The 27,600-nt window shown below is 47.3% G+C and overlaps 3 protein-coding genes across 9 annotated transcripts in view; 1 reads left to right on the plus strand and 2 right to left on the minus strand.

Annotated features, from left to right (window-relative positions):
- Positions 1–468: 468 nt before the first annotated feature.
- On the plus strand, positions 469–4,163 carry LOC121074782 (galactose-3-O-sulfotransferase 2-like). The gene is made up of 4 exons (XM_040567304.1): positions 469–563; positions 799–909; positions 1,746–2,700; positions 3,303–4,163. The coding sequence occupies exons 1-4, from the start codon at positions 469–471 to the stop codon at positions 4,161–4,163; spliced, it is 2,022 nt and encodes a 673-aa protein (XP_040423238.1).
- Positions 4,164–5,822: 1,659 nt separating this feature from the next.
- Positions 5,823–9,038, minus strand: LOC121074680 (aquaporin-12-like). Its single transcript, XM_040567071.1, has 3 exons — positions 7,591–9,038; positions 7,093–7,209; positions 5,823–6,713 (listed from the first exon to the last, which is right to left on the minus strand). The coding sequence occupies exons 1-3, from the start codon at positions 8,390–8,392 to the stop codon at positions 6,535–6,537; spliced, it is 1,098 nt and encodes a 365-aa protein (XP_040423005.1). The 5' UTR covers positions 8,393–9,038; the 3' UTR covers positions 5,823–6,534.
- Positions 9,039–13,502: 4,464 nt separating this feature from the next.
- PAK2 (p21 (RAC1) activated kinase 2) overlaps positions 13,503–27,600 on the minus strand; it is a 46,220-nt gene continuing 32,122 nt past the window's right edge. For all 7 annotated transcript variants that reach the window (XM_040567262.1, XM_040567257.1, XM_040567263.1 and 4 more), the window contains 8 exons: positions 27,018–27,081; positions 26,196–26,244; positions 23,750–23,862; positions 23,087–23,204; positions 21,463–21,562; positions 18,580–18,776; positions 17,856–17,993; positions 13,503–17,329 (listed from right to left, as the gene is read on the minus strand). In XM_040567262.1, the coding sequence (XP_040423196.1) occupies positions 17,243–17,329; positions 17,856–17,993; positions 18,580–18,776; positions 21,463–21,562; positions 23,087–23,204; positions 23,750–23,862; positions 26,196–26,244; positions 27,018–27,081 (866 nt within the window). In that variant the 3' untranslated portion in view covers positions 13,503–17,242. The remainder of the gene's footprint in view (positions 17,330–17,855; positions 17,994–18,579; positions 18,777–21,462; positions 21,563–23,086; positions 23,205–23,749; positions 23,863–26,195; positions 26,245–27,017; positions 27,082–27,600) is intronic.

Below are 27,600 nucleotides of genomic sequence, written 5' to 3' on the forward strand. Positions count from 1 at the left end.
TTCTCAAGTAGGAACGATGCCCAACATACTTCTTCCAGGTGGCAGGACTGCCCAAAGCAGGGGATTTCTTCCCAATATTCCCTGCCCACCCCTCCCTGGGAGGCTGCAAGCAGGTGCCTAGGGCTTGCAGGCCAGGTTCCCCCCACAGAGGGGTCCGCAACAGAGGATTTAACCAGATTCCTGGTAAAAACCAGCCCCCATTACGCAGCGATGTGTCCCCAGCTAGTAATCACCAGAAGCCAAAGGCAAGCTAAACCCTTTTCCAGCCAGCATAGCCCCCAACTGCTCCGCTCTGTGGGACAGCTGGTTCCTGCAACAGGGTCCCTTCATTTTTTAGCAGGGCTGACTTAAGAAGGCAGGGTTTCTTGTCTTTGTTTATAGAGAGAGCACCCAGATATCTCCCAGACACACGGGGCGGGGTGAACGCAAGCGGTGCCCGCTCCTGCTGCCGAAGCCGGTGGCAGGGCCATGCCGCAAGGCGTCCCCGAGCAGCCGGGCGACTGCGGTTATCGCTGTTTACCTTTGGGTGCGATATCTGGGTCCCAACTGGAAATTTCCACCAGGCTCCACTGCTCAAGCACAGCTGCTGAGGTTCATTGGTTATCGCTCCTCCAGCACCTCTTCCACCCACAGAAAAGTGACCTTGCCTTCAAAAAGATAAAAGACAAGACTCATTTCTGGTGGGAGTCATGCTCGTTGTGGAAGTCTCAAGGCCTCTTTCCTCTCTGCCTTGTGCCCCGCGCATTTCTTTTACCCACGCAATGCAGTGAACGGTCTGAAATGTCTTCTTCCTTGCAGGAAACTGAAGGCAATATACAGGTGCCAGCCAGGTCGGCTCTGGGTTTCCTTCAGCCTCCTCATCCTTCTCCTGGTCTCATTTCAAGTCGTGGAGAAGCTGCAGCCTTCCAGGTATGTCCCCGGCAGGATGGCAAACCTGCACCTCATCCTCTGGGCCTTCACTGGCAGTCGATACAGGCCCAAAGCCGCCCTCCTCAACACCACCCAGCAGCATCCTCCTCAGAAACTCAGGAAATCTGGGAGGGAGATGTCCCCACTGGGGCTACCCCATCCAACCGCTGCACCCTGCTCAGATCTCCGTCAAACCAGGCTGCTCTGAGCTCTGACCAGGCCGGCCCCAAAGCCCTCCCAGGATGGAGATGGCAGAGGCCAGTAATCACCACCCCAACCCAGCTGTGCTCCAGGATTGCTGTTGACATCTCTGCTGCCCAGGCAGATGCCAGCTCCTGCTCAGCCTCTTCCTGCCCAGAGCCTTGTGGCCTTTCCAGCAGAGCCGCTCCCCAGTCTGCATTGTGCTGGGGCTCGTCCCTCCTGGGGCAGGACCAGGCCTTCGTCCTCACTGCATCTCGTGGGGTTCCTTCTGGTCTGTTCCTCCAGCCCACCCCGGTCCCCCAGCAGCCCTTCAGCATCTTCCCAGTTTGGGGACACCCACCAGCTCCTCTTCATCTCCTCCAGGCCCCATGCCCTCCTCTCTTCTTGCCTTCCCTTGCTTTGCTCCTTTCCTTCAGCAGCGCAGGGGCATTATTGCACTGCCATTATCCTACACCCACCCCGACCTGGCAGTGTGGCAGTGCCAAGTGGCCAAGACCTGCACCCAGCAGCAGTGCCACCTCCCAGATAAGACAGAGCAGCAGGTTGTTTTCCCCAGCTGGGCCCAGCAGCACACTCTGTGCCCCCAACACAGGCCCTGCACCTCTCGCTGCCAGCTCACCTCCTCCCTCTTACAGAAACTGCCCATGCGAGCTGGAGCGCGCTCTGCAGCAGACCACAGACCACGGCCAGGAGGGCCCTAACTACGTCCTCCATGCCCCTGGCCTGCCAAGGAAGGAGGATCGCCCTCACAGGCGGAAGAAGGCCATGCTGGAACCCACTTCCACTAAGAACATGCAAGACATTTTCCAGATGCACTTGTACTTGGGGCAGGTGACGCCGCAGGAGAGCACTCTGGACAGACAAGAAGGGCACTGGACGTGGCAGCCTGCGGAGAGCAGCAAGAAGATGAAAGCCTACTTTTCACCCCCAAGGCTGAAAACGCACCTCCCCAGCCCCAGAAAAGCTGCCAGAGGGGGAACATCCCCAGGTCTTTCTGGGAGTCCCTCCACAGTTCCAGGAGATGCTGTTGATGGTGGCGGCAGCAGCAAAGGGGTTATCTTTGCCAATGGCGTCATCGCAGAGGAGCACGAGGGAACTACATCACCTCAGACATCGCAAGTGACATTGCAGAGACAGCCTCAGCCTCAGTCCTTGGGTTTCCCTGGCCAACTGTGGGAAAGCTCACTTAAGCACACTGTGCTAAGTTCATCTCAAGTCCCGCAGGCAGATGACTTTTACAGGACAGACCTGGAGAGAGGATTGCTCCCCAGCTGGACAGAAGTCTCCACAGATAATGAGATAGCCCTCGGGGGCATCCCGCAGGTGGAAGGAGTCTTCTCTCAGGAGATGTGCGAACCCAAGACCAACATCGTCTTCCTGAAAGTCCACAAGAGTGCCAGCAGCACCGTCATGAACATCCTCTTCCGCTTCGGTGAGATGCACAACCTCTCCTTCGCCTTCCCCCTGAAGGGTGGCCACCAGCTCTTCTACCCGCAGCACTTCATGGCGAGGTTCGTGCAGGGCTTCTCCCCAGGGAAGCCTCCCCACTTCAACATCCTCTGCCACCACATGCGCTTCCTGCAGCCAGAGGTAAGGGGCAGAGCCTCCATGCCTTGGGAGAGGGAGCGGGGTGGGACACTGGTAAAGCACAAAAGTGTTCAGAGATGAAGATAAAGAGAGAGAGGAGATTGCCCCCTGGGGCCCTGCATGTTATGCGCATCTCCTGGAAGCTTCTGTATACAGGTTTGGTGAATCATTGTGCTGTGAACTGGGTCCAAGCCAGGGGACAGCGCCTGCAGCAGACAACTGTCCTCCCATTCTTGTCTGGTGGGTCCCCAGAGTGCATCTTGCTCCCTGGCCAGGACCAGCCGCAGGAGGACAACAGCTCAGGCCAGCTGTGCCCAGCATCCTCCCTCCTGGGCGCCAGGTGTGGATGCAGGGGAAAGGCAAGGAGACAGGACCACGACGTACCTCAGCCACAGCCAGACAGACCAGCAGCTGCGTGGGCTCTTGTGTACCTTTCCTGGGGCTCCCCACAGGGCTGATGGAGGAGCTGCACCCTGAGACCTCCCTCTGTGCCCCCTCAGCTCTATCCTGAGCGAGTGTTCCTGCTTTTCCTGCGCAGGACTGTGAACAAGCAGGTCCCTTCGCTCTGCCCCACTTTTAAACCTCCTTTCCACCCCCCTCTGCAGGTGCAGAAAGTGGTGCCCAGCACGGCCATCTACTTCTCCATCCTGAGGAACCCTGTGCAGCTCATGGAGTCTTCCTTCGTGTACTACAAGGGCACATCGGCGTTCTCCCGTGCCCGCAGCCTGGAGGAGTTCCTCAGCCAGCCCTACCACTACTACAACCCCACAGCCAGCGACAGCCACTACGCCAGGAACCTCATGACCTTCGACTTCGGCTTCAACCCTGATGGAGAGGTCTCAGCCAAGCGGGTGCACCTCATGCTGAAGGCCATCGAGGCGTCCTTCGACTTGCTCCTCATCTCCGAGTACTTTGACGAGTCCATGGTGCTGCTGAAGGAGACACTGTGCTGGGACCTGGACAGCGTTGTGTCCTTCCCCCTCAACAGCAGGGACAGCAGCACCAGGTCCCCGCTCTCGGGAGCCATTGTGGAGAAGATAAAGGACTGGAACAAGCTGGACTGGGAAATCTACACCCACTTCAACAGGACCTTCTGGGAAAGGATCGACCGAGACATCGGAAGGGAGCGCATGCGGCGGGAGGTGAAGGTGCTTCGGGAGAGGCAGGCGGAGCTGGCGAAGACCTGCCTGCAAGGGATGGGCAGCGTGGGCCCTAAGGACATCAAGGACTCTTCCCTGCGGCCGCTGCAGCATGGCAATGCCAAAATCCTGGGCTACAACCTCAAGCAGGGCTTGGACAAGGAGACAGAGACCATGTGCCGGCGGCTGGTGACCCCGGAGCTTCAGTACAGCAGCGCTCTCTACAAGAAGCAGTTTCCCCAGAAGCCCCCCCAGCTCGTCCCTTCTCAGCGGGGCATGCAGCAGGGCAGCATCCTGCGGCACAGGCTGGAGGGCACCCAAAACTGAGCCACCTTGCCCCCTTTCCAGGCCTTGTTCTCCAGTTCCCTTCACTGAGGACAGCTGGGTGCTTGCCCCCTGGGCCTCTGGGACTGCTCCTGCCCCATGGTCAGCCTAGGTGGGACGAGACCTGCTGGAGGCCCTGGCCACCTCCATGCAGGCAGGACCATGCAAAAACCTGCTGCTGTGGAGCAGAACCCACGGCAGTGGGTCCCAGGGCCTGTCCCCGACTCTCCTGGGGTTGGTCCTGGAGGTGGCAGTGCAGGGGACGGGGGAGGATGCCCAGAGGCTGCAGCTCAGCTCAGCACAGGGCTGACGCAGCCCAGCACCCTGTCCCATGATGCTTGGCCCAGCAGGTGAAGCCACAGCTCCCTGCCACAGGGTGGGTGCCAGGGGCACTCGTCCCGTCTCACCAGTGCTGCTCGGCAGGAATTCGATGCCAGCATCCGTGTGAAAGCACCACGAGGAGCCCCGTCACCGCCCCGCAGAGCGGGGGGGCAAAGTGTGGGCTGCAGCCGGAGCTGGTGCGGGGCCAAGTTGTAAATCAGTGCTGCCGAGCTTGATTTACAGCTCAGGAACACTTCTGTCTGTCCAGCTGCAGCTCTCCTCCATTACACCTCAATGCTACTGTGCTGGAAAAAGAGCCTCTTAATTAAAAACAACAATGTTCACCGCCACTCCTGTTAAATTCACCTTAATTACATCACTCTGCCCAGTCACTGATCTCCCCCAGCAGCCCAACAAATAGACACCTCAAACAAAACAAAAAACAAACTAAAGCAGCTTTTTTTTTTTTTCCCCTCCGACTCTGTGGTTACATGTCCCCATCGGATGCTGCACTTGCTCAGTGCCTTTATAGGGTTGGCACCCTGCCCTGGGTCTCACACTGGTACCGCAGTGCCAGGCTGTGGGTGCACGAGCATCTCTGCTCCAGACATCCCAGCCCACTGCTTTGAGTGGCTGTGGGAATGCTCTGTGCACTGCCTGGGGGGAGGAAGTATAGGAATTAGTTGTGGGGTAGTCAGCCTTATATTTCATACCCTACATTTAGCCTCAGATCAAAAGCAGAACCAGAGAATCAATTTGGGTAAACAGAGATCACCCTCACCCCTCAGATCCTCCTCCGAGCCTTGGTGGCTTTGCTCTGGGCTCTGAAATAACCCCAGAGTCAAATTGTATTTCTTGTCTTGGCCAAAACAGAGAAACTTTGCAAATTAAACAAGGAGGCCCCATTTCCAGCATGATTTCCAAACCAAAAGAGGTTGAGAAAAAAAAAATGACAAAGGATCTGAGCTTCCCAAATCCAATTGGCCAGGGACATGGAGCCTTGAAGGTTTTGGTTTCCATCAGGAGGGGAGGGGACACCACACATTCGGGTACCAAACTGGCATCTGTCACTGTCACTGCAGTCGGGCACCGCTTCCTTACTCACCATTTGCATCTCAGACAAATTAGGCAGGATCCAGGCAGGCTCTGAAAAGCCACAGGGCTCAGCTTGGAGCAGGTCAGGAGCGTCATGCCCACAGAGTCCCTGCACAGCTGACCATTTGCTGCAAGACGCAGGGATTGATAGCACCAACTTTGGGGACGGGGTTGGATGGTCTCAGCCCCCAGCAGTCACATCCAGCCCAGCACAGAAGGATATTCCTCCCAAAACACACACAGACAAGCAGATTTCTTTCATTTCCACTCAGTCAGCTGCACTCTGGCAGGAAGGACACCACTCACCTCAACGCCAATCACATTTATTTTATGTCACAACGCCTCATTTCCTTAGGGGTATTTCACATAGCCACGGAGAGCGGCCCAGGGCTGGGTCCACATGCACCCCCCCACCCCAACACGTAGCGGTGCCACGTCTGTTAACCACGGGCACCCTGTGCACCCCTGTTGCCACCCTACGGCTCCCCAGTGGTGCACGCAGCACTGGCCAAGCAGAGCGGCTGGGGGCAGCAGCGTGCCCTGCGCCCGGCAGCGCTGTGAACTTCAGAGCATGGAACCGTTTTAAACCCTTCTCCCCGAACCGTGCAACCTGGGGACCTCAGTTTAACTCAAAGGATGACAAGCTTTACCGATACCTTCCTCCTCATCCCAAGTTTCCAAGGCTTGAAACATGGTTACTGGTTTACGCTGTTTTTATGGCTGTTTTTATGGGAGACATAGATGGATTATTTCAAGCGATGCATGATGCAACAACCTGGAAGCTGCTCAAGCACGCCCGCGTAATGGTCCCTAGTTTCCGTAAGCTTCCTGTGTACACAAGACAACCAGCAATTTACACAGATACATTAGTTTCCCCCCCGGGGACAGCGCTGCAGGCTTGGGTGTGCAAAATCCTCCGTGCTAGGAGTCCCCCTCCCAGCAGTGGGGCTGCATGGGCTCAGGCACGAGGCACAGGGTCGCTCTTCTCGCCTTTCCCCTTCCGCCGCTCTTCTCCACCCTGTGTGTGTGCCAGCCTTGCCTTGGGTATCTTGTATTTGCTCTTCTGGCCGTAAAGCAGGTTTTTTTGGAAGAGTCTTGGGATGTTGCCTTGGTGCAGCAAGATGGCAGCGAGCATCCCTGAAACGAGAGCACATACCCGCTCGGTGTGCCTCATATGGGGAGCCTCTCCACCCTTCCCGGTGCTGAGCAGTGGTTTTCAGGCCCTCGCCACAACTTTTCCCATCACCAAAAGGCAGCTCAGTGCCAAAGTCCCCAGTGACAGCACCCAGGAAGCCCTGGCTTTACTACTTTAAGGAGAACTTAACCGTTGCATCCTCACCGCACGCACATCCTCGCCATGTGAGGCTTGTTTTGACCCGAAAGGGTGGTAAGCCAAGCCAGCGGTCATCCGTCCCACTTGAACTTCAGCCCTTTGCCGGGAGGAGTTGGGGTTGCACCCAGCATTTCTGCCTTTCGGGGATGCAGAGAAATGCCCTCTGCCCCCAGCACATCTCACCTGCGAGGGGCCCCAGCCAGTACACCTGGACGTAGTCCTGCAGGCTGCTCCCTGCGCAGGCAAAAGTGGTGGCCACGGCCAGGGCGGGGTTGAAGAAAGCCCCTGTGGTCATCACAGCTGCATGGGGAGGAAAGCAGGGCCATCATCAGCCTCAGTCACCTCCTAGGGACAGGAACCTACGCCTGCAGCCTCATCCCTTAGAATCAGGGCACCCTGGTAAGTCCCACACACATCGCCCCAGGCTTTGCAAAAGCTCAGTGAAAGACCAAAGGGACACTCGAGGACCATGTTGCTGCTCCCCACACAAACACCAACATTTCACCCACTGCTTAGGTGCCCTAAACTGCTGTCCTCACACCAAAATGAGCCCCTCCCCAAAATAAGTAGAAAACAAGCCTTCTGCTAGTTGTCCTCTCTCAACTCAAGCCCTAGAGGAGGGAAAAAGGATTGTTCTTCCCTCTCAAAGGGTGCTGTAGAGAAACCAGGGGTGCTGCTCACCTGCATAAGTCAGGAAGGTGACAGTGGCTGCCAGGGCAGGCGCCCGGTACGCTGCACGGCTCCGCCGCAACCTGAGAAGCACAAGGTGGAAGAGGAAAGAGCAGGCACCCTCCACGAAGGCCCCGTGGTAGAGCGAGGTGCGAATGGAGGAGCTGCACTCAGATGCAATCAGGTTCTGGATGAGGTGGAGCTGGGTCAGCTCCCAGGACCAGTAGAGCTTGGTGATGGCCCAGCCTGTCCCCACGCCCACACCCTGGGCCAGCAGCTTGGCAGCAGTGGCTGTGGGGCCGGATTCGAGGAGCAGGAACTCCTGGAGAGAGACAGTGGGGTTGGCAGACGCTCCATCCAAGGAGGCGGCGTGAACCATGAAGAGGAGAAAGAGCAGTGTGAAGACCACATCAGGGCCAAAGCCGCCACCCCACGGGCCAATCTCTAGCAGCATCCTCAGCTCCAGGCAGCTCGAGCAGAGCTGCAGCGACCCAGTCAGCTCTCCAGCAAGGCAGCAGTACGCCCCAGGAGACAGCAGCCTCTTGGAAAGCCGCCTGAGCATCTCGCACGTGCTGACAACCAGGAGAAAAAAGGCGATGGAAACGTTCAGGCCAGCCATAGTGACAGCCCCCTGAGGGAGAAACTGAGCCACGCGGCTTTTGGCCTCCAGGAAGGAGCGGAGAAAGCTTCTGCACCTCCGTTTTATAACGCTGTGCGAAAGCAAACGTGGCACAGCCCAACAGGCACCTGCCCGGCGGCCAGGGAGTCCTTGGGAAACACCACACGTGCAGCCCCTGAGAGCTGCAGGAAGCATGGGAACGAGCTCTTCCGAGAGGAAGAAAAAGCCCTCGTTGCCTTCCTACCTCAAGACCTGCACACACGAGCTGCCCTCCTCACATTTCGCCCACCTCCCTGCAACACCACTGCGCAAAGATTGCTTCAAAGCCCTTCCTCTCGCTCCGGCACCCAGCTCTGCCACACGTTCACCCAGCGCCTGGGATGCTGCCCTGCACCGTGGCCCAGGACTACAGGGCTTTGAGGACAATCTGGGGGTGCTGTACACCCTCTGCTCCTGCCTCAGTCCTTCTTCCAGGCTATTTTTTAGGGTTGCTTCTGAAAATGAGAAAACAGAATAAAACCTTATTTATTCCCCGACTCCCTACTTTTAACTGAGAACTGGAGCGCAGCTGACTCCATCGTTTCCCTGCACCTCTTTCTAAGGGAGGCTTTACCCTTTCCCAGCACTTTGCCCACACTGAGAAATAACCCAGAGTCACAGCAAAGTCTTCCTTTAGCCAGCACAAAAGCCTGGCTTGCACACACTTCCCCGTCGTTGTCCCCAGTAACACCTCTCCCTGCTCGCTGCCGGCACTAACCGCACACTTGCCTGCAGGTGGCATTTCACTGACGGTGACATTTCATCCCCTTCTGCTGGTCACACACATAGGAGGGACTGAACCTCTCCCACCTCCACTGGCAGTGACAGAATTGCTGTCACCCTACAGAGGGAACAGCAGGTCTGTGAGACAGGAGCGTGCACTTCCAAGGCATCGGAGCTGCCCTTTAGAGCCCCCACCACAGCAGAAAGTTTTGGGAAAGGCACAGCAGGGCATTTTGGAGATGTTTGAGGTGGTCATGGGCAAACTCAGCATCTCCTCCCATAGCAGGGCTCTTTGGTCTGCGTTCCCCTTGTCGTTTCCTTCCCCAGGTGCCCACCCAAGGGGGGCTTAGGAGGGCAGCACGGGGCACTTGCTTTGGAAACCTTGGAAAGCACGAGAAGGGAGAGAGCCTGCTGCGAACAGCCTGTCTAAGCCTTTCCCAACAAAACTGTCCTGATTTGGCTAGCCTGCCTCAAAACGCATCACCATTTTACATTTTTTAACCCATTTCAGAAGACAGGACAAGTGTGCACCTTTATCCTCAAAATGAGCAAACAACCTTGCCCAAATACAGGGAGATGAAACATGCTTTAAAGACTCAAACTTCCTATTTTTGGCTCAGTGAAAAGTCAGCACAGACAGCGGCAGAGAACTCACTCAGATCAACAAAAAACCCTCTCATCCTAAAACATTTCTAGCTGCTGTTACAAGAGAAAGCTGCCACACATTGAGGCCTAAAAAGCAAGCACATTCTTGTCCCCTTCCTCCAGAAGGCTCTGGCATGGAAAACATTGCAACAGCCGTGGTAAAACTGGAAAATATCCAAACATCTCTTCCTTCCTTCCTGCAGGAAGGATTTTCCCCTTCTCCTTTTCAAGCATTTAAAGAGTTGTGCTTAGAAGCAACAGCTCAGAGGTCTTCTAAACCTATTTCCCATCCGCTGCCTGCAATTACTGCCACGGCATATCCTGCAATTGTGTGACACACAACCCAGGCTTGAGAAAGGGGCTGCAGGCAGTTGCTTATGAATCTGATCAGTGGGTCAAGTGATGACAATGACAGATACGCAAGCAGCTGGCTTCCTATCTCGTGTTGGTGCTGACAGCAGAACGGGGCGTGCTGCAAGCATTGGAGGGTGTCCAGTTCACTGCGAAGGAATAGAAGCCCCTTCAAGAGTTCATGCAGCTTGTGCAGCTTATTTTCCAGAAATACTACAAGAAGTCAGCTGCTACTGAAATTTCTGCTGGCTTTGTTAGGAATTTGAATGAGAAGAGCATATCAGAGGATTCAATACTGCAAGAGCCCACAGGCCGGGGAAAGCCCATTAGCCTCCGTCTTCATTTCCCCAGGATGTTCCCCCCCAAAAAAACAGCCCAGGAGACGAGCAGAAGCTGTTTTCTTCCAAGCCTTGTCCAAATACATTTTCATCCACATTCCCTTTTTCCCCCACCTTACAAAAGCCACGTTTCCATGGCCGTGACATCAGCATCTTTTCTAAACCAGATTTGTTGTCAGGGCAGTCAAGAACTACACCGCCTCAAACACAGGTATTTTAAATCCTTATTTTAGCCGCACAATCAGAAGCAGCCAGCATTTCCACAGTGAAGTAAAATAAACTCTCCTAACACACTGAAGAGTAACAAAAAAGTAGAGAATGAGGCTGCTCCCCCCACCACCCCCAAACAGGTAGCAGCTACAGCTGCATACAGCTTCCTCAGGGTTATTTAAGGCGAGTTCACTGGGCAGGAAAGCCATTATCCAAACCCCATGAGCAGCCACCCTGTACCAGCTGCTGGGGCCAGGCAGCGCAAACCCACCGCTGGGCTCCCCACTCCCGCAGGCAGCCAGCCAAACGGGCTCAAGGAGAGCCAGGAATAATTTCACAAGAAGACCCGAATCCATGGAACATCCACTGGGAGGAAAAAAATAAATAAAAAGATGGATCACCCTCAGCTGTAGGAAACCTGACTTCAAGGGAGAAGTCGGTCCCTATACGGCCCGTGCCCAGTACAGAGAAGAGCACCTGGAAAAGGGCTTCCAGGATGTGCCCTGCCACATCAGCACCCGCTCCTTTGATCCAGTTATACCAAGCCCGAGCCGTTACTCACAAGCCATTCAGAAAGCACCAGAAACTTGAGTCTGTGCACCGAGACCTACCGTCTCTGTTCTTCCAGTCCCATCTTCCTTTCTACTGACTCATCTCCAAGTCGCTTGGTAGTGCCAGAGAAATTTTTGAGGAAGCAGAAGCCCGGTGGCTTTTCAGCATCAAGCAATTTAACTTCCTAGTGGGCAAATCCCATTTATTTATATAGATCACCAGTCCCTACAGGCTGTTTCAATGATCAGATCAATAGGCAAATGGGTTTTGAAATGACATTATGATGTGCTGGAAGACATCCTCCCTGCAAGACGCTGGCTGGTGGACAGGAGAGGGGAAAAGCAATACCACCACTGTGGAAAGGGAAAGCTGCATCACCACTGCTCTCCCCCCTCACAACAGACTGCAGACAGAAAAATTACAGTCAGAAATTCACTGCGCTCACTTGTCTGCATTTTCCCTCAAAAAAAAAAAGTTTCCGTTAGTCTGGACTTCAAAGCAGGGGAAAAGAAAAAGATCTTAGAAAAACCTGCTTCCTCTGCACATCTGAGAGCAACGTCAAGAATTTAGTTGAGCTTAACACAGTCTCACGCACCTCTCTCCTATATGAGAGAGGAACATAAGACACTGTCAGGGCTGACCAATACAGCTATTTTTACTAAAAACAATCTTCACAGCAAAACACAAGCTTAAAAGAAAGGAACAAACGCAGCTGTCCAAGTCACTGGGAGCAGGCATCTGCAGACAACTGCTGTGCTTGTACACGAGCCACAAGAATCGCGCTGAAACCTTTTCTTCACATACTACAGCAAAAACTAATTCAAAGTGACCCTTTTCAGCCACTCTTCATTTAACCAGTATGTTGCTGGCGCAGTCCAAATAATTGTGCTCAGCTCTGCAATTTAATTCACTGCAACCGATCTGCAGCCCTGAAAGTGAGAAGTCATTTCCCCCAACTTCGCAGCAAGACTGTGTGGCTTTAACTTGACGCACAATATTTAAAAGTACCTGATCTTTAACAAACTGATCAAAAAAAGATGGGGGTGGGTTTTTTTTGGCGTAGGCCACCTATAAGCAAGTGCACAGCAAGTTCACACAAGACCTACTTGCGTTTACCAAGCAAGGACAAGCAACTCCCAACTTATACAAATCATAACTAAGCCAAAATCCTGCCCACCTTGAAGCAACACAAGTACCAGTATCCAGGTTCCCCTAAACACCTTCTCCCTCCTCTGGACAGCTTTTTCCCCCATAAATGAAATGCAAACATCACTTAAAAGCAGTGCTAGAGAACATCAGTTTAAATGCATAAAGGGTCAGTTATATATAAGACAAAGACGCTTCAACAAGTTAATTAACCTGAAGAGAGAGTGCTTTGTGCAAAATGACATTCTTACATCTGGTTGAAAAGGCTTTTGACGAAGAGTGGTTTCTTCATGTCTTTTTGTCAGCAGTATGAGCAAGGCTTGTACAACATGCAAAAAAAGGGAAGAGATGATTTTCCAGTAACACACAGGAAAGGCACAACCTTAGTCTTTGACATTCACAACCAAGCCAGAAAATTCACCTGGATTTCACCTTTTTAACAATTTTACCCTTTCACAATTACCCTTTCACACCTTTCACAACTGTAACCCCAAGGTAAATTCATTTTGGTGTCCTTTCCTTTAACCGGACTGCAATGCTAACACGTCACGGCATTTTTGTAGTTCCGATGAAAAGCATGAGCAAGTCTCCACAGCCTGCCAATGGCCACCATCCATCTCACCCCAAATCCCAGGTGAGCTGCTGACACCCAGCTCCTGCGCTTGGCTTGATCAGTCAAAAGCTGATCAGTGGGGACGGTGCTGAAGCTGGAGTCACCTCTTCCCAACAGGCAGGACAGCTCGCTCCCCACACCGCCATATTTATACATGCAGGATTCTGGACGATATTCACAGTCAAACAGTCCTGTTTGGAAAGGTTACTGCACCATCACGTTGCCATGAGCGCAGCTTACTGGTCCACCAGTCCCTCCCTCCCTAACAAAATGCTACCTAAGGCGAGTGGATGGTGAAAGACAACTGAGATGAACGAGGCTGGTCTTTGAGAGGCTGCTGCTTTGCTCCCTTCACAAAATAGCACAGGATCTCTCTATGCTGATGGGTAAAAAGAGGGTGCTCCAGACGTGCTCTCCCCCATCGGTGCTCTGGAGTAACTGACTGTCAGCAGCATGCGGTGGCAAGGAAAGCTTGTGGTTATCACATGAGGTCGGTACAGAGACTGATGAGTAATCATACTTGAAAAGAAACAGGACGGACTAGTGCAGCATAAAATTATATCCATCGTAAAGCATTCATAAGAAGCTTAATGACAAAAATACATTTTGCTAATCTCATTAAGACATCTGAACATTTACTCTCGTCTCAGAAGGCATAAACTCATGACGGGGAAGGGGATGAAAAAAATGTTTTTTAGAAGTTTATTTCTAGCCCTGAAAGAACAGTTATTAAACAAAGTCAACAAATACAGTAGTTAATATTGCAGTAACAATTAAATAACATAATGGGATTAAATTACACAAAAGGCAACATTAAAATCTGAAGACAGTTAAAAAAAATAAAAAGAAAGCTTGCACCCACTTCCATTTCCACCGACAGTGTGAGGGACAGAGGGAAAACAGACCAAAGACACTTATTCAACGCCAGCTGAAAAGACCTTTAACAGTTTTTTTTTTTTTTTTTTTTTTTTTTTTACTGCCCCCAGTCATCCCCACCCCCCTCTGACAAGGGAGCCCAGCATCTTGCAACTGCTCTGCCCGCACCTCCTGGGCCTCCCCGTGCCTGAGAGCAAGGGGAAGCCCACAGCGCACCTTGCTAACACCCAGGCAGGTCAAAGTGCACATTCCCAGTGCCACGGTTGCTTTCAATGAGAAATCCAATTTATTCCATGATAACAAAAATCCCAGGAGTCAAACATTCCCTGCACACATGCATGCCAACCACGAGCTACCCAGCCCCGTACACCCAACCAGTCACACCACAGGACGTTACACTCCATATGTATTGCCTGCAGGCTGGATTAAAATCCAATTCAGGATCTTATGCTGGCACCTAGGCTAGTGAGACACATGGGAATCCCAGCACTTTCAGAAGCAATCCCTTCCTTTTCAGCATCTGCTCAAACTCCGGCTATTCGCTATTTGTCTACCCTAGACAAGTCAAGCAGCAGCAAGTCTTAAAAATGCTAGTCTGCTCCCTCCAGGGAAAAAATGTGGCTTTTTTTTTTTTTTAAATTTTGCAGACACATACAGCTGACATCGTTAGAGAAGCGATGCCCAACCCACTAAGACACAGAAGTACAGCATGGCAACCTCCTTGAAGCTTTCCTTCTCTGCCAGTTCAGTCACTATCCAGCTCATCTCTGACCCCAGCTGCTGGCAGCAGGTGGCAAGAAACATCACCCTTTAACGACACCACTGCTGCATGGGGCTGAGGAGATGTACACTTTGCTACTGCAGAGCTAAACACCGTTCTGGGTCACACAGCAAGCACCGAGATATGTTTTGTAAAACTCCTGGATCGGGCTAAGTCCTGTTTGCTAGGATGACTGTAAGCTTGGAAACCGTCTCCTAAGTACACTAAATGGGACAAATTTCATAATATAAGTTTAAGATCATTCTCATTCATCAATAAAAGTGAACTAATAAGTTAAAATTACTTATGATTTCATGTTTTTCTATTTAAAAAATTCTAAATTTATCACAAGTTATACTTATCTTACTGCCTAGTCTGTGCCATCAAAAAAAAAAAAGAAAGAAAAAAAAGAAAAGCTCCCACCTTAACTCTAGCACAAGGAGTTTCACAAAGTCCATTGCCAGCAATGGACCGAGGGAATCATCAGCAAGACAGTTTTCTTTTCCTCAGCCAGACAGTTTTCTTTTCCTCAGCCAAGCCTCCTTGCTACTTCGTTTGATCAGGAAGCCAGACGCATTCAAACCAGGGGCACTATCATTACAGTGTTACAGCGTCTGTGGCTTGCAAGACCTTTTGCCCGGGAAATGCATCTAGATTTATTTATTTGCCTGAAATGAGACACTATCTTGAATTTTAAACTGTAGCTATTCTCACACTTACAGCTAGAGGGATTTTGTCCTCTGATGTCGTAGCTAGCGTCATTTACTTGGGTGCCTACCACACAAGAGCAGAACACAAACTGAACCGTGTGTGGCACTGCAGTTCCCTGCACAGTAAGGCATCTTGTTGGTACAAAGCCACTTCCTAGAAGCTGATGAGTTACACCAGGCATTTTGGGACCCTAGCCCTGCTTCCCCTCTCCCCTCAAAAGCACAAACAGGCTCAGCAGTTCTGGCTGGCTGCTCTCAGCTGGAAGTTAGTTTTGTCATACCTTGGCTACCAGTCCCCAACGCAGTTATTTCTATCATTATACGAACACTGACATCTGAAAATGACTTCTATCTTTTGCCAGCAACGTTTGTAAAAGTGTGCATAAATTTTATTTAGGGTCCTCTGTCAATACCCAGCAAGCCTGTCTATCCCAGGTCCTGCCCACTGGGAAAGTGATAAAATCCCAGTAAAGTAATGGGTTATTCTTTCACAGAATCATTTGGCACATTGTAACTACAGTTAGTTCTTCATTAAACTGTTTGGGAAGTTGAAATGCATAGACTGCAGCGCCGAAAGTAGCCAGGGGGCACAGACTCTTTTACACGTGCCCCATTAACACTCAAAGAAATCAACCACTGAAGTCACTCACTGTCCCTCAGAAGGAGGCACTTTTTCTTGCATTGGATGTTCGACTTCAGCCACTCTGGCTGGCGTGTTTTCAGTGAGGAAGGATCAGTGTGACACATCAAGTCTCTTCAGCCTCCAACTAGCCAGCCAAACGAGCCCCATCGATGTCTGAAGGCACTGTTCTCCCTTCTCAGCCTCCGTCTTCTCAGAACAGTGCTTTGGCATTTCCGAGTGTTCATACTCTTCTGTTCAAACTATATTAAAAAAACATCCCGCGTCTTCAGTGTCCTCATATCTGATTACTTGTTTTGATTTCATTAATACAAATAGAGCACATACAAAACTGGAAAAAATAGCTCTAATACTTAAATTCTGACAACACCATAGGTTGATGCATTATTTGCTTGGGGAAAAAATTACAACATATACAAAAATGTATTTGATACAAAGAAGGGAAATGTAAAATAAAAAAGTCAAAGGCACCAGCATAACTTCCAAAGCTAAAGTCAGAGAACAGATACGTGTTTTTGAACCACCCACCACACCAAGCAAAATATCCCTTAAGCGTCTGGCCAGCAAGTCTAATGGGAAAAAAAGAGCACACAGGAAGACAGCTGGAACTGTTTTCTTGCCCTGACTATAGTTGATCATTTGATCATAAATAAAGAATCTGACCCTTACCTACATATCCAAAAACTGACATCCAAAGACTTGACCAATCATGAGGTTTCTACAAAGAGGCCACATCTTTGATTAAAAGTCCACAGAGCACAGGCATACAAAAAACAGTTGAATACTTCTCTTCCCCCTCTCTCCATACTCATCTTAAAAAGCAAAATACATCTCAACATATTATGATTTCTTAAGTAGACAAGTTGTTAATTCTACAGTACAGTGACAGCTAATCTGTAAAGGGAAGGAGGGGCAAGATGTACCTTCACATTTGTCACATTTGCCATGAATCTAGTTATATGGGAGCTTACAGAGAGATTTAAAAGTAAACAGGTAGAGGGGAGGAAGAGGAGAATGCAAGAGATCAGCAGGTAAAATTAGTGCTGCTCTCTGAAAGCTTGAATCGGTCATTCAAGTATTGAAAGTACCCAGAAGGGTACAATGAACGGGAGCTGTTACAGCAAAGTCATTAAAACCCTTAAAACCCTGGGCACAGAAAGTGGCATTTCTGGGCTGTCTGGAGAAGAAGAATAAAAAAAAAAAAAAAGAAAAAACAGAAGGGCCAGTAATTCAGTCCTCAATTCCTTCTGAACCCCAGAAAGGGATCACTAGAGTCACCACAATTTATTTTGGGTGTCTTCTGGATGAGAGTTTCTTCCCTTTTGCAGATGTTTCCCACCCCCCCCATCAAATCTCCTCCCTCCCCCCAGAAGTGTAACAATTTCATATATTATATAGATTTGTAAAAAACAAACAAAAAGATGGAGGCCATGACAATAACGTTAGCGGTTACTCTTCATTGCTTCTTTGGCTGCCAGGATCAGTGGCGTCAAGCTAGACAGAGGTTTGGCCAGTTTCAAAAAGGGATGCTGCCAGGAAGAGAGAAACAGTAAATTAGTAAAAGACCGTTTAAAAAGCCTGTATAAGCCACACAGCACTTTTCCATAAAAATATAGCAGCATAAACACCATCAATGCACAGCTCCTGAAGGGACAGATCCAAAGAATGCAACAGTTCATAGCACCCTTAGCCTGCTAATCATTCCTTCTCTTCCCAAAAGAGCCTCAGCCTTTCTTTTTCCAGTAATTCACCACAAAGAGGTTCCCTGGTCAAATGCTTTCCCTCAGTCACATTGTGCTCACTTCAATGGCTCTCTTACAGTAAATTCAAAAATTACTGGATAATTTAGCAGTGGCAGAATAATGGCACAGACTACAGTCAGAAAGACTAAGTACAATCTTTGATGACTGTGGTTCCTCCCATATTACTCTCCCCTGGAGTACTCAGGGGAAAACACAAAACAGAAGAGGGTGTCAAGTCTACCTTACCATTTATCAGAGGCTTACCTTACAAGTGGCCTCTGTATCTCAGGCTGTGATAGAAGATGACCCTTACCTGTAACAATTCTTTGGCTGATCCTCTTTTCTCAACATCCATCTCCAAACATCGGTTTAAGAAATCCCGGAATATTGGGGATAGTTTCTCGGGGTTCTGCAGCTCTGGTGTGCCATTAGTTGCTATCAAATACAAAGCCTGCAAAATGAGGAATATCGTATAATCAAGCCAAGTCTTTAAAAGATGTCATACTGACTTGCCTAGAGGCGATTACTTAGTCTAGAGGAGAAAGTGTTCTGCAGTCCACTTTGCCTCCCCCTGATGAGATGAAGAATTTTAAGAATGCCAGTTATAGGTAGTTGCGACCTATTCTTGCTAGTAGCAAAATAACATTCAAAATCTTTTGGCAACAGATACTTAAGAGATACATCTACATACCTTGGCAAAGAAAATATCAGACTGACACAAACAGCGTTTTTCAGAACCTAATGGATTTACCTTCCCTAAACTAGCACAGAAGACTGAATGCAAAGTCTACTGTTTCAGTTTACAAGCTGGTACAATTGCTGTGCTTCACGTGTCTTCTGAACAGAAGAACTGCTGAGTGCACATTTAAGACAGCTGTCATTCTTCTGGGAGGAATTTTCCTGAACCACTGAAGCTTGTCATCTTTTGGGGTTGTTTTCTTTTTAACGTAAATGCTATCAAGAATCACACTGAGTCCATTAAAATATTCACATGGTAAACACCCACGAACAGTTCTAGCCATGTCTGGACTTCTTACCCTCAGGGGGTTTTCATTGAGGTACGGGGGTTCTCCTTCTACCATCTCAATAGCCATGATGCCCAGAGACCAGATATCCACTTTAGGGCCGTAGGCTTTCCGTGTGACCACTTCAGGAGCCATCCAGTAAGGAGTTCCAACCATAGTGCTGCGTTTGCTCTGCTCTGGGGTGATCTGAGCACAGAAACCAAAGTCGGCTGTAGGATAATAGAATTTAAAAAGAAGTTAAATCAGTGGATCCCATGTAAGCGGACTTCCTAGAAGACTTCTCTATTACTACACATATATTATACTCCTCCACACTTGAGGGGCTTGGGAGGGAGGGGGGACTTTTCTTTCTTCCCCACCACATTCTCCATATTATGAACTTGAGTGTGCAAAATGGGTATAAAACCTTAAGGTGTTTAAGCAGGGCAGACTTTTGTTGAATGAAGGTAAAGCTTTTTGTCCACTGGAGTAGGGACGTAAGTATTATCCTGCAGAAGAATGGTATTTTGCCCAGTCCTCCCTTCAATATTCCTAGACTGGTAGCAGCCAAAACAAGAAATCAAGCAGAACACCAAAGGCAACTCTTCTGTGCACAGCAAATATGTTATACAGCCTGAACGAAGAAACATGAATCTACAAACCATAGCTTCTGCCCTGCTAAACAGATTTTAATTCTGCAGCTATTGAGTTCAGCATTTCACAGCAATTTGGCCATCAAATACAGGTACTACAGCTGACAGAGACATAGAAACAAGGCTACCCCACTCAGCGGAAGGAACCTAGACAAACAAACCTTTCCACAAGGTAACTACTGAAGAGAACAACCACACTCAAGAAAACAAGAAAAGTCACCTATTCCTATAGCCTTCAGGTGCAGCAGCAATGCATGTTCCATCATGTTACTTTATCCAGCTGCAGCACTCCCACTTCCCAGGCATGTAAAGCATCAATAAGAACACAGTTAAGGCAGGAACCAGATTTTACCTTATTATTGACACTAAGTTTGAGAGAGAGAGAGAGAAAGAGAGATAATTTTAAATTTTGAATCAATTTTGAAAGTGTTATGCCAAGCAGTACCGACAAAAGAGCCACAGTTCTGGAAATGCTAAGTTGTACCAAGAGGACAGTGTAACAAAGAACTACCCCCACCCCAACTGTTAAAACGCTGCCTGGAAAAAAAGCAAACCTACAGAAGCTGCAAAGTTTCTCACCAGCATTTCTTCCAGTCAGGCCTTTTAGGAGGTGTCATACCCAACTCAAAGCACAGCCTATTTCAACAAACACACTAGAGAAGCAGCAGCAGTGTGTATCTCGTGACCTACCAACAGGGCCTTCAGCACCATCCCACCATGAAAGAAAACACAGACAAGATGTAGATCCCAGCTTAGCCAGTAGTATAGGTAGGGAACTAGTGGTGAGGGCAGGACACGTGCGTTACAGCCTCCACTAGATGCTGTCTCCTTCTAGGAGACATTACCACATCATCCATCTAAATTCTAGACAGCCCTAGAAAGTGCTCAGGTAACAGGCAGGTTGGCCTCTCTTCCTGCTCCTGTTGCCGGAAGCCAGGAAAAAAAAAAGAGCTTGAAGAAAACACAACTTTTACCATCCACCTAACCAACTCGTAGAAGCTCTATAACCACACAGCCAAAGAAGGGCTAGCCTCAACACAAAACAGTTACAATACCTCCCCTTCACATAGCACATTTTATAGCTAACTCCTCTTTTTGCCTGCCTCTCCGTCCTTGTCTTCCCCCACTCTCCTGGGGCCAGTGCTTCTTTACACAGGTTGCTACCCTGTCCATTCACAATGCTCTTCTTTGCATTGACAGCTCTTTGATTTTTGAGCCTTCCCCAGCTAACTCATCCCTGCCACACCCTCTATTTTAACTATTCACTTATCAGCATCTGAACCCATTCAACTTGTGCATGAATATATAACACTTCTAAAACAAATGAACCAACTCCTAGACAAGCGAGCAGCGCATCCAACAGCGCATCCAACGATGCTGCTAAGCAAGCCAGGTTGCTCATAATCTTTCCTCACACTCCTTCTCATAACTAACATGAGACTGCAAACCACCTGAGCACGGAACACTGCTGGGATGCATTTTCATGGCATTTCAAGCTCCTAACCAACTGTAAAAACACCACGCCTTAACTCTTTGGTCATTTGATGCTTTGTACGTTCCTATATACCAGAAAGTCAGGTAATGCCCCTCTCTCTCAACAATCCTGACCACTACTTCACATGCTTTCAATATATTTCTATTGCCACACGTTTACACACACCAGAAACTGACTTACTGTACACAAGTTCATGCATGCATGACAGTTACCTGAAAAGCAAGTAGTTTCTTTTGTCATTTCATGATTTTATTAATGAAAGCGTATTACACTTTCAGTCCCAGAAAAGGAGACCCAGGACAGGCGCAGCGTAAGACTAAACTGCAATATAAATGGTTAATAATATACAGTTTTCTCATTACTGACCTTCTAATGAAAAGGGCAAAACATGAAAGGCAAGTCATGGCAATCTGAAAAGATGAGCAAAGCAACTGCAGTTAGCTGCAGCTCTTCTCTTGCAATCATTTGCATCTTTGCTTCACTGTATTGCCAGTTACTTCATATTTACCAATACATTCATGTGGCAACAGGCTTGCTTCAACATCCTTCCGGAGTAACACTCTCAGCCCTAGTCTGAGGGCCCTCAGAGTTTCAATGCTGGCTACCCGCGAGTTATACACTTTATAACATGGAATGAACTTCTGTTACTCATATCCAATAAAAACGCACCTCAATTTCTGTCAGCTCTCCTCCTACCGATGTACACTCTCTTAAGCAAAGTTTACTGGGAAAATGAAAACAGAACACAAACAATTTTCTGGTACTCACTTAGTTTAACTGATCCATCCATTCCTAGCAGCACGTTGTCACTCTTAATGTCTCTGTGGATGACCTGGTTGGCATGTAAGAACTCAAGCGCTTGCAAGCACTGGATGAGGGGAAAAAAAAAAAAAAAAAAAATCAGCATACAGAAGTACAATTTCTCTATGCGAATATAAATTCAAAAGCAATGCTTAACCCTCAGCCAGTGTTGAGGAAAAAATGTAACAGGTACTATTTAAAATAACCAGCAGAGGAAGCTCTTGTGCTAAAAAAACACCCTCCAGATCTCATGAGGTCAAAGATGATTTAACCTGAGAAATTCTCTGCTATCTTAACAAACCCAGAAATTCTTCTCCTCATTACCCAGCCATCATCCAAGATGTTCCCAAAAAATCACAGATGTTAATTTTGGTACATGCCATTTCCACAAATTTATGCTACAGAGGAACTGTAAGGGACTAAATGAGAGCCTTTTAGCCTGAAGTTTCACCAACTGGAATGCTTCATTCTCAACCTGCAAGCAACCTTTACCACAGCAAAGGCTGTAGAACATCTTCGTTATGAACATCATTAATATTGGTTTTGCTTGTTTCTAGATTAAAATCTTTCTGCCTAAAGTCACAATGAAATTTATTTTTGCTATCTGAGAATAAAAGGCAAAAATACATACAAGATATTCTCTTTTAATATAAGCAGAACATCTACCATTTGCAACTTGGCACAGGTGTGATCCCCAGCAAGTGTTTTGTGCCTTCATTTGCTTTAGCAAAGTGGTACAGATTTGCAGAATGAAGGGTATGCAACATTCTGGGCAGCAGAGTTCTCATGAAATACAGTAGCTCAATATTAGACTTTTTTCCTCAGAAAAAGTAACTATTGTTACTGTAAATAGTTACTTTCATTTCTCTGCTTCCAGCTCTGGTTTCACAGGAAATCATTACCTGTCCGTACATGTTAATGTACAAGTTTGCTTTCCATCCCCTCCCTTTGGGTGAATCATCAAAAGCAGATGTCATGCCAATGTAGCCAAATGAGGTTTTAAATGTCTACGCTTCTCCTGCACAGCAGATAATACAATTACTTTCCCCTCTGCCATAATAAATCAAGCCTGAACTGGATGCTGACACACTGACTCAGGTCAGAATTAACTGATGACTTGTGACATCAGCTATTTTTAACTCTGAGACCATACTGAAATCTTAAAATTACTCCAGCTATAATTTTCTGGAGAATTATTTTCTTGAGAAATCCATAAAGAAAGTTTAACCATTGCAGAGCTACAGATTTCACATACTATGAAAATAGCTACTAAAACAAGACAGGGACAGTCTGCATCAAGTTCATCTTTATTTGCTCCATCGTTTAATATTCTCAAACATCCAGCTTAAAATTTGTGTCGTTCTTCTGTGTTGTAAACATAATTTTCCAAGTTAGACTCATTTTGTTATTTTCTGTGCATATTTCTAATTTCAACATTGATTTCTGCTCTCAGTGTCTTGCATTCTTCCTAACTGAATGGTCCTTCCTAACTGCATGCAACTGTTGCAATTAGTCTTAATGTACATGCACCATAAAACCTTGGTGAACAGAATGCACATTCGTTCCTCTACTCATCAAATACAATTCTTACCTCTCTGCAAACAGCAGCAATCTGTGCTTCATCCATGCATGTTTCTGTGACCACATCTGTTAGTGAGCCTCCAGCTAGATACTCCATCACCACAAACAGTTCATCTCCTACAAGGTAACTACAAACAAAAAATGAAAAGCACGCCTGTTTGCCACCGTGACACATCGAGGAGTGAAAAATGACTGATAAGAACACTGACTTCTGGTCAAGGAAATGATTCACAAGGACTTCAAGGCAAGTGTAAAGAAATTTGATTTCTGGTAGGTAGCTTGAAATGTAAATGCTGACAACAAAACCCCTCTGCTTCTTACTACCTCACTGGGCAGGATAACATAGAATCATTTAGGTTGGAAAAGACCTTTATGATCATCAGGTCCAACATCCTAGTTCTCATGCAGAACACAATATCTTCCAGCTGTACTCTTGTCCACCACTGATCCACAACTACATGCAGTGTTGCATTCATGACAGAAGGCTTCTTACTGAATCATTAAGACCATTTCGCCATAAAAGATTACTTTGGAAAAAAAAAGACACTCTAAATACAGTCATTTGTTTTTAAGACCCTGAGATACAGAAAGGTTGAGTCTATAACCAGAATATCGAGTTAAAACCTCTGAAACCCCCTAAGAACGAAGGAATCTGCCAGCTGTCTTCATTTACCTGTCCAAGAAGTTGACTATGTTGGGGTTCTTTAGCTCCTTCATTACCAAGATCTCATTAATAATCAACTCCTTCTTGGGCTGTTTCTGCAGGTTTATCTGTTTGATAGCAACCTGGCGAGGACAAAATGAAACAGCCATCACTCAAACCCGAGTATCAAAATCTTGCAGTCATTCTAAATACAAAAGAAGCATAGGAGAGGTGAGAGATTCTGTAACAGAATTATGGAGTTTGGAACAGCTGACAGGCTGTTTATTTATTAGGGTACAACTCTCTCTTACAGCCAACACCATACTCCAGCAGCTGAAAAGATCCACAAACTTAGCAAACGAAACTTTCAGGAGATAAAAAGATAGTTGCCCACATTTATATCAACAGGCCTAAAGCAGAACAGATTCTCGTAGCAACTAAGAGTTGCCTTCCAATGCAAGGAAAGCAGTTTGTTTTTCCATCTTCTTCTGACTAGATTAGTGTTTGGGCATGAAAATGCTGGGAGGCAGAAGGAGCTGCAAAAAACAGCGTGAACAGAAAAGACTGAAAGAACAATTCTACAGAAGAAGCACTGAAAACGCAGCAAACTATCAAACAAGGAAGTGGGAACGTTCAAATCTACAGCAAAATAAGGAGAGAATTGTTATCACGGTACAAGCAACAGAATTAGCCAAAGTTTGAGAGAGAATTCAGGAACAGAACTGAAATGATCTGTCAGCAAGATGTAAGAAGGCATTGTGGTAGTCAAGGTAGGTAAAGAAGAAACATCAATTGCTTGTAGTGACTGTCATAGGGAAAATGTTGTGAGACATAATGCTCTTGGGGAAAAAGAAACACTGGAAAACTCTCCCAAAGCAATTAAGACAATAAACTATCCCAGAGGGAGAAGGGAAGATAAAGAACCATCTTGTCCAAGAAATAATCTAACTAGGGTATGTGTTCCAAGCTCTAAAATAGAGAAGAAATGTTCCAAGTCTGTTCAGTTAGCTGCAACACTTTAAGGATGCAGTTTGAAGCTTTACAAGATAACTTATCCATGAGACCAAAACTGGAGAGTTAACACAAGGCCTGATGCAATCTCGTAGAAACAATCACTAACACACTGGCAAAGGCATTAAAAAATAAGAGAACTTGTGGCACAGAATCACAAAATAACTAGGATTGCAAGGGACCTCAGGGCAACCCCTTGCCCAAAGTAGGGCCAACTTAGAGCTGAGGGCCTTGCCCAACTAAGTTCTGAATGGAGATGTCAAGGAGCAGGGACATTCCACAACCCCTCTGGGGCGCCGTCCTATGCTGGATTAAAACAACTGTGAGAAAAACAGACTTCTAATATCCAACCAGAAAGCCCCTTATCGCATTTTGTGTGTTACCTCTTGTCCTGTCACGTGTAGCTCCATATTCTCTACACCTTCCCCTGCTAAGGAGCTGAAAACAGCAATGAAATCTTCCTTTGGCCTTCTTTTCTTACCAATGGACATACCCAATTGTTCCCCTAAAGCTTCCTTCTCTTCCTCAGAGAGAGAGCATTGAGGAAGCCAGACTATGACATCAGTTTAATGCACGAAGGAAGAGTCCACAAGCAATCAACTATCAGACCACCTGCCTGACAAGAAGCAGAGAAGGTCTAAGAATGGAACTAAGACAAAAAATCCACTCTGCAGTGAGAGGACATGAAGTACTGCAGTGTGTAGAAGGCAAATTAAGAGAGAACGTACTGAGACGATTGAAAGGCTTATGTTTATTATGATGTGGTATCCCACTCCAGTACTGGTAGATGTGGTTACTGATGAAAGGGTAATTACTTATCAGTGACTTAACAAATGGCTACTTTCAGGCTTTTCAAGGAAAATTAGAGAAAAACTGAATTTAAAGAGAAGCATTTAACTCCTAAATTTTTAGTCCTGGGGAATCAGAGATGATCCCTGGATGACACGCGTGCAGAATTTTGCTGATGCCATCATCTTTACCAGACAGGTTTGGAAGCATCAAGTAGAAAAAACAGAGCAGAATGTGGAGAAGGCATTTTAATTAAAACAAAGGAAAATACAGGCACAAGTTATTTCCAGATAAGGTACAGATAATGTGTATCAATCACCTCTACTAAAACAGGACTACAGAAGAAGTGTTGAAAGACTAAAAGTTTTATTTCTGAAAATCCAGGGAACCATTGCCCACAATACTTGAAGGATAAACTGTTTTCAAAACCCGCATCTGGAACATCTCACTCCCTCTGCTTTTCACTGGAGAGAAAAAACTCTATTTTTAGCTTTCCATCATCTGATTACTACAAAACAAGGCATACACTGTTACAAATGACCATGACAAACATTCTTTTGGGAGGTAACAGCAGAGATTGGAGCCACAGAAAGAAACCTAGTCAGATTATTTCAGCCACCTACAGAAGGTATTTATGGAAAAAGTATTTCCATTGCAATGAGCACAGCAATCTTACCTCCTGTCCTGTTGCCACATCAATAGCTGTGAAAACTGTACCTGAAGCCCTGTGAAGAAAAAAAAAACACGTTACAGCCAGCTGAGTCTCTGTGTAAAACATGCACGTGAACAGACAAATCACAAACACAAAATTGTGTCAGCTTTCAATGTTGCAAGAGCTTTATCAAAAAGTTCTTAAAAATAAGCAATATTGTAGAAATGCCAGTCAGTTGAGGCAAATCAATCAGAAGTACACTTGTTTCTGAGACAGACCGCACTGAAGATGCCTAAACCCCTAGAACTTGTGCTGATCCCTATGATCAGAAAAGCTGGGAAGCCCTTTCTGTAGAAGGCACTCCTTTTCATCTTCCTCCAGGGGAAGCCCTCCCACAAAAAAAGACATATTTGGAAAGTATAGAGTATGAGTCAGCTACGTACAATCAAAGGTGGAGAAGCTAGAGTTGAATATACTTTTGGCTCAAAAGAATCCATAGGAACACTAGAGCAATAAATTAGTCAAGGCAGTATTGTTAGTTTAGAAGGCAGAAAGCTTCCCGATATACCCCCAAGCTATTCAGTAGTCACGTTACAAAATGGATGAATGCATCTTACTGGGAAAGCAGAGGACTAAATACACCCAGAGAGAAGTCACAGTGCTCTGCTTTTGCACTAAGAGACAATTTAGAAGTTCTACCACTGTAAAGCCTTCACCGTCTGCCTATTACTGCTTAATACAGCCGACATTTCTGCTTGCTTCAGGAAGTGGTGGCTACCTGACAGTATCAGAGATATCACCTTTAGCACTGGCTCACCAGGAATAAAAGTAGGGACGAACACTTACCCCTGCCCAATTTTTTCATATCTGGTGTACTTTTTCTTGGGATCACCTATGCTCACAATAGTGCCTAAAAAAGGAAAAAAAAAGAAAAAAGAAAAGAGAAAGAAAAACATTTTCTTATAAAATCTTAGAAGAGTCATGGATTTTGGAAATATTCTTTGCTATTGTAGCGCAGCATTGACTGCTTGTCAGCTCGTGTTAAAAAATGCATAAATCCCACTGCTCCCCTTTAGTGGGAATGGCACAAGCAAGATACTTCCAAAAGTGGGTCAAATCAAGTAGTAAAGTCTGATGCATGAACTGCCAATGGTTCCTGATTCCGTTCCAGGTACAAAAGGCCCAGTCTCAGACAGTCATTATACTTGTTTAGAGTAAAACAAGACAGATCATGCTATTTCCCACTAGTATTTCATGTTAATGATAGTCTTCCATACAGCAAAACCCCGTATGAGATTATGATGAATCTATTAGGTTAGCCTGCTCCAGAAACCAGTCAGTTCCTGACTTAAGCACAGGAACATTAATGCGGTGAAATATTATCTTCAAGAAGATTATGGAACAAGCTACAACAGAAACTGGAATATTT

This window comes from Cygnus olor, chromosome 9 (assembly GCF_009769625.2).
Source record: "Cygnus olor isolate bCygOlo1 chromosome 9, bCygOlo1.pri.v2, whole genome shotgun sequence".
Taxonomy (NCBI): domain Eukaryota; kingdom Metazoa; phylum Chordata; class Aves; order Anseriformes; family Anatidae; genus Cygnus; species Cygnus olor.

Coding starts and splice junctions, on each gene's coding strand:
- LOC121074782 (XM_040567304.1), top strand. CDS start 469: ATGCCGCAAGGCGTCCCCGAGCAGCCGGGCGACTGCGGTTATCGCTGT. Junction 564..798: donor CAACTGGAAATTTCCACCAG/GCTCCACTGCTC, acceptor TCTTCCTTGCAG/GAAACTGAAGGCAATATACA. Junction 2,701..3,302: donor TGCGCTTCCTGCAGCCAGAG/GTAAGGGGCAGA, acceptor CCCCCTCTGCAG/GTGCAGAAAGTGGTGCCCAG.
- LOC121074680 (XM_040567071.1), bottom strand. CDS start 8,392: ATGCTTCCTGCAGCTCTCAGGGGCTGCACGTGTGGTGTTTCCCAAGGA. Junction 7,210..7,590: donor CACCTTCCTGACTTATGCAG/GTGAGCAGCACC, acceptor CTCCCCATGCAG/CTGTGATGACCACAGGGGCT. Junction 6,714..7,092: donor CTGGCTGGGGCCCCTCGCAG/GTGAGATGTGCT, acceptor CTCTCGTTTCAG/GGATGCTCGCTGCCATCTTG.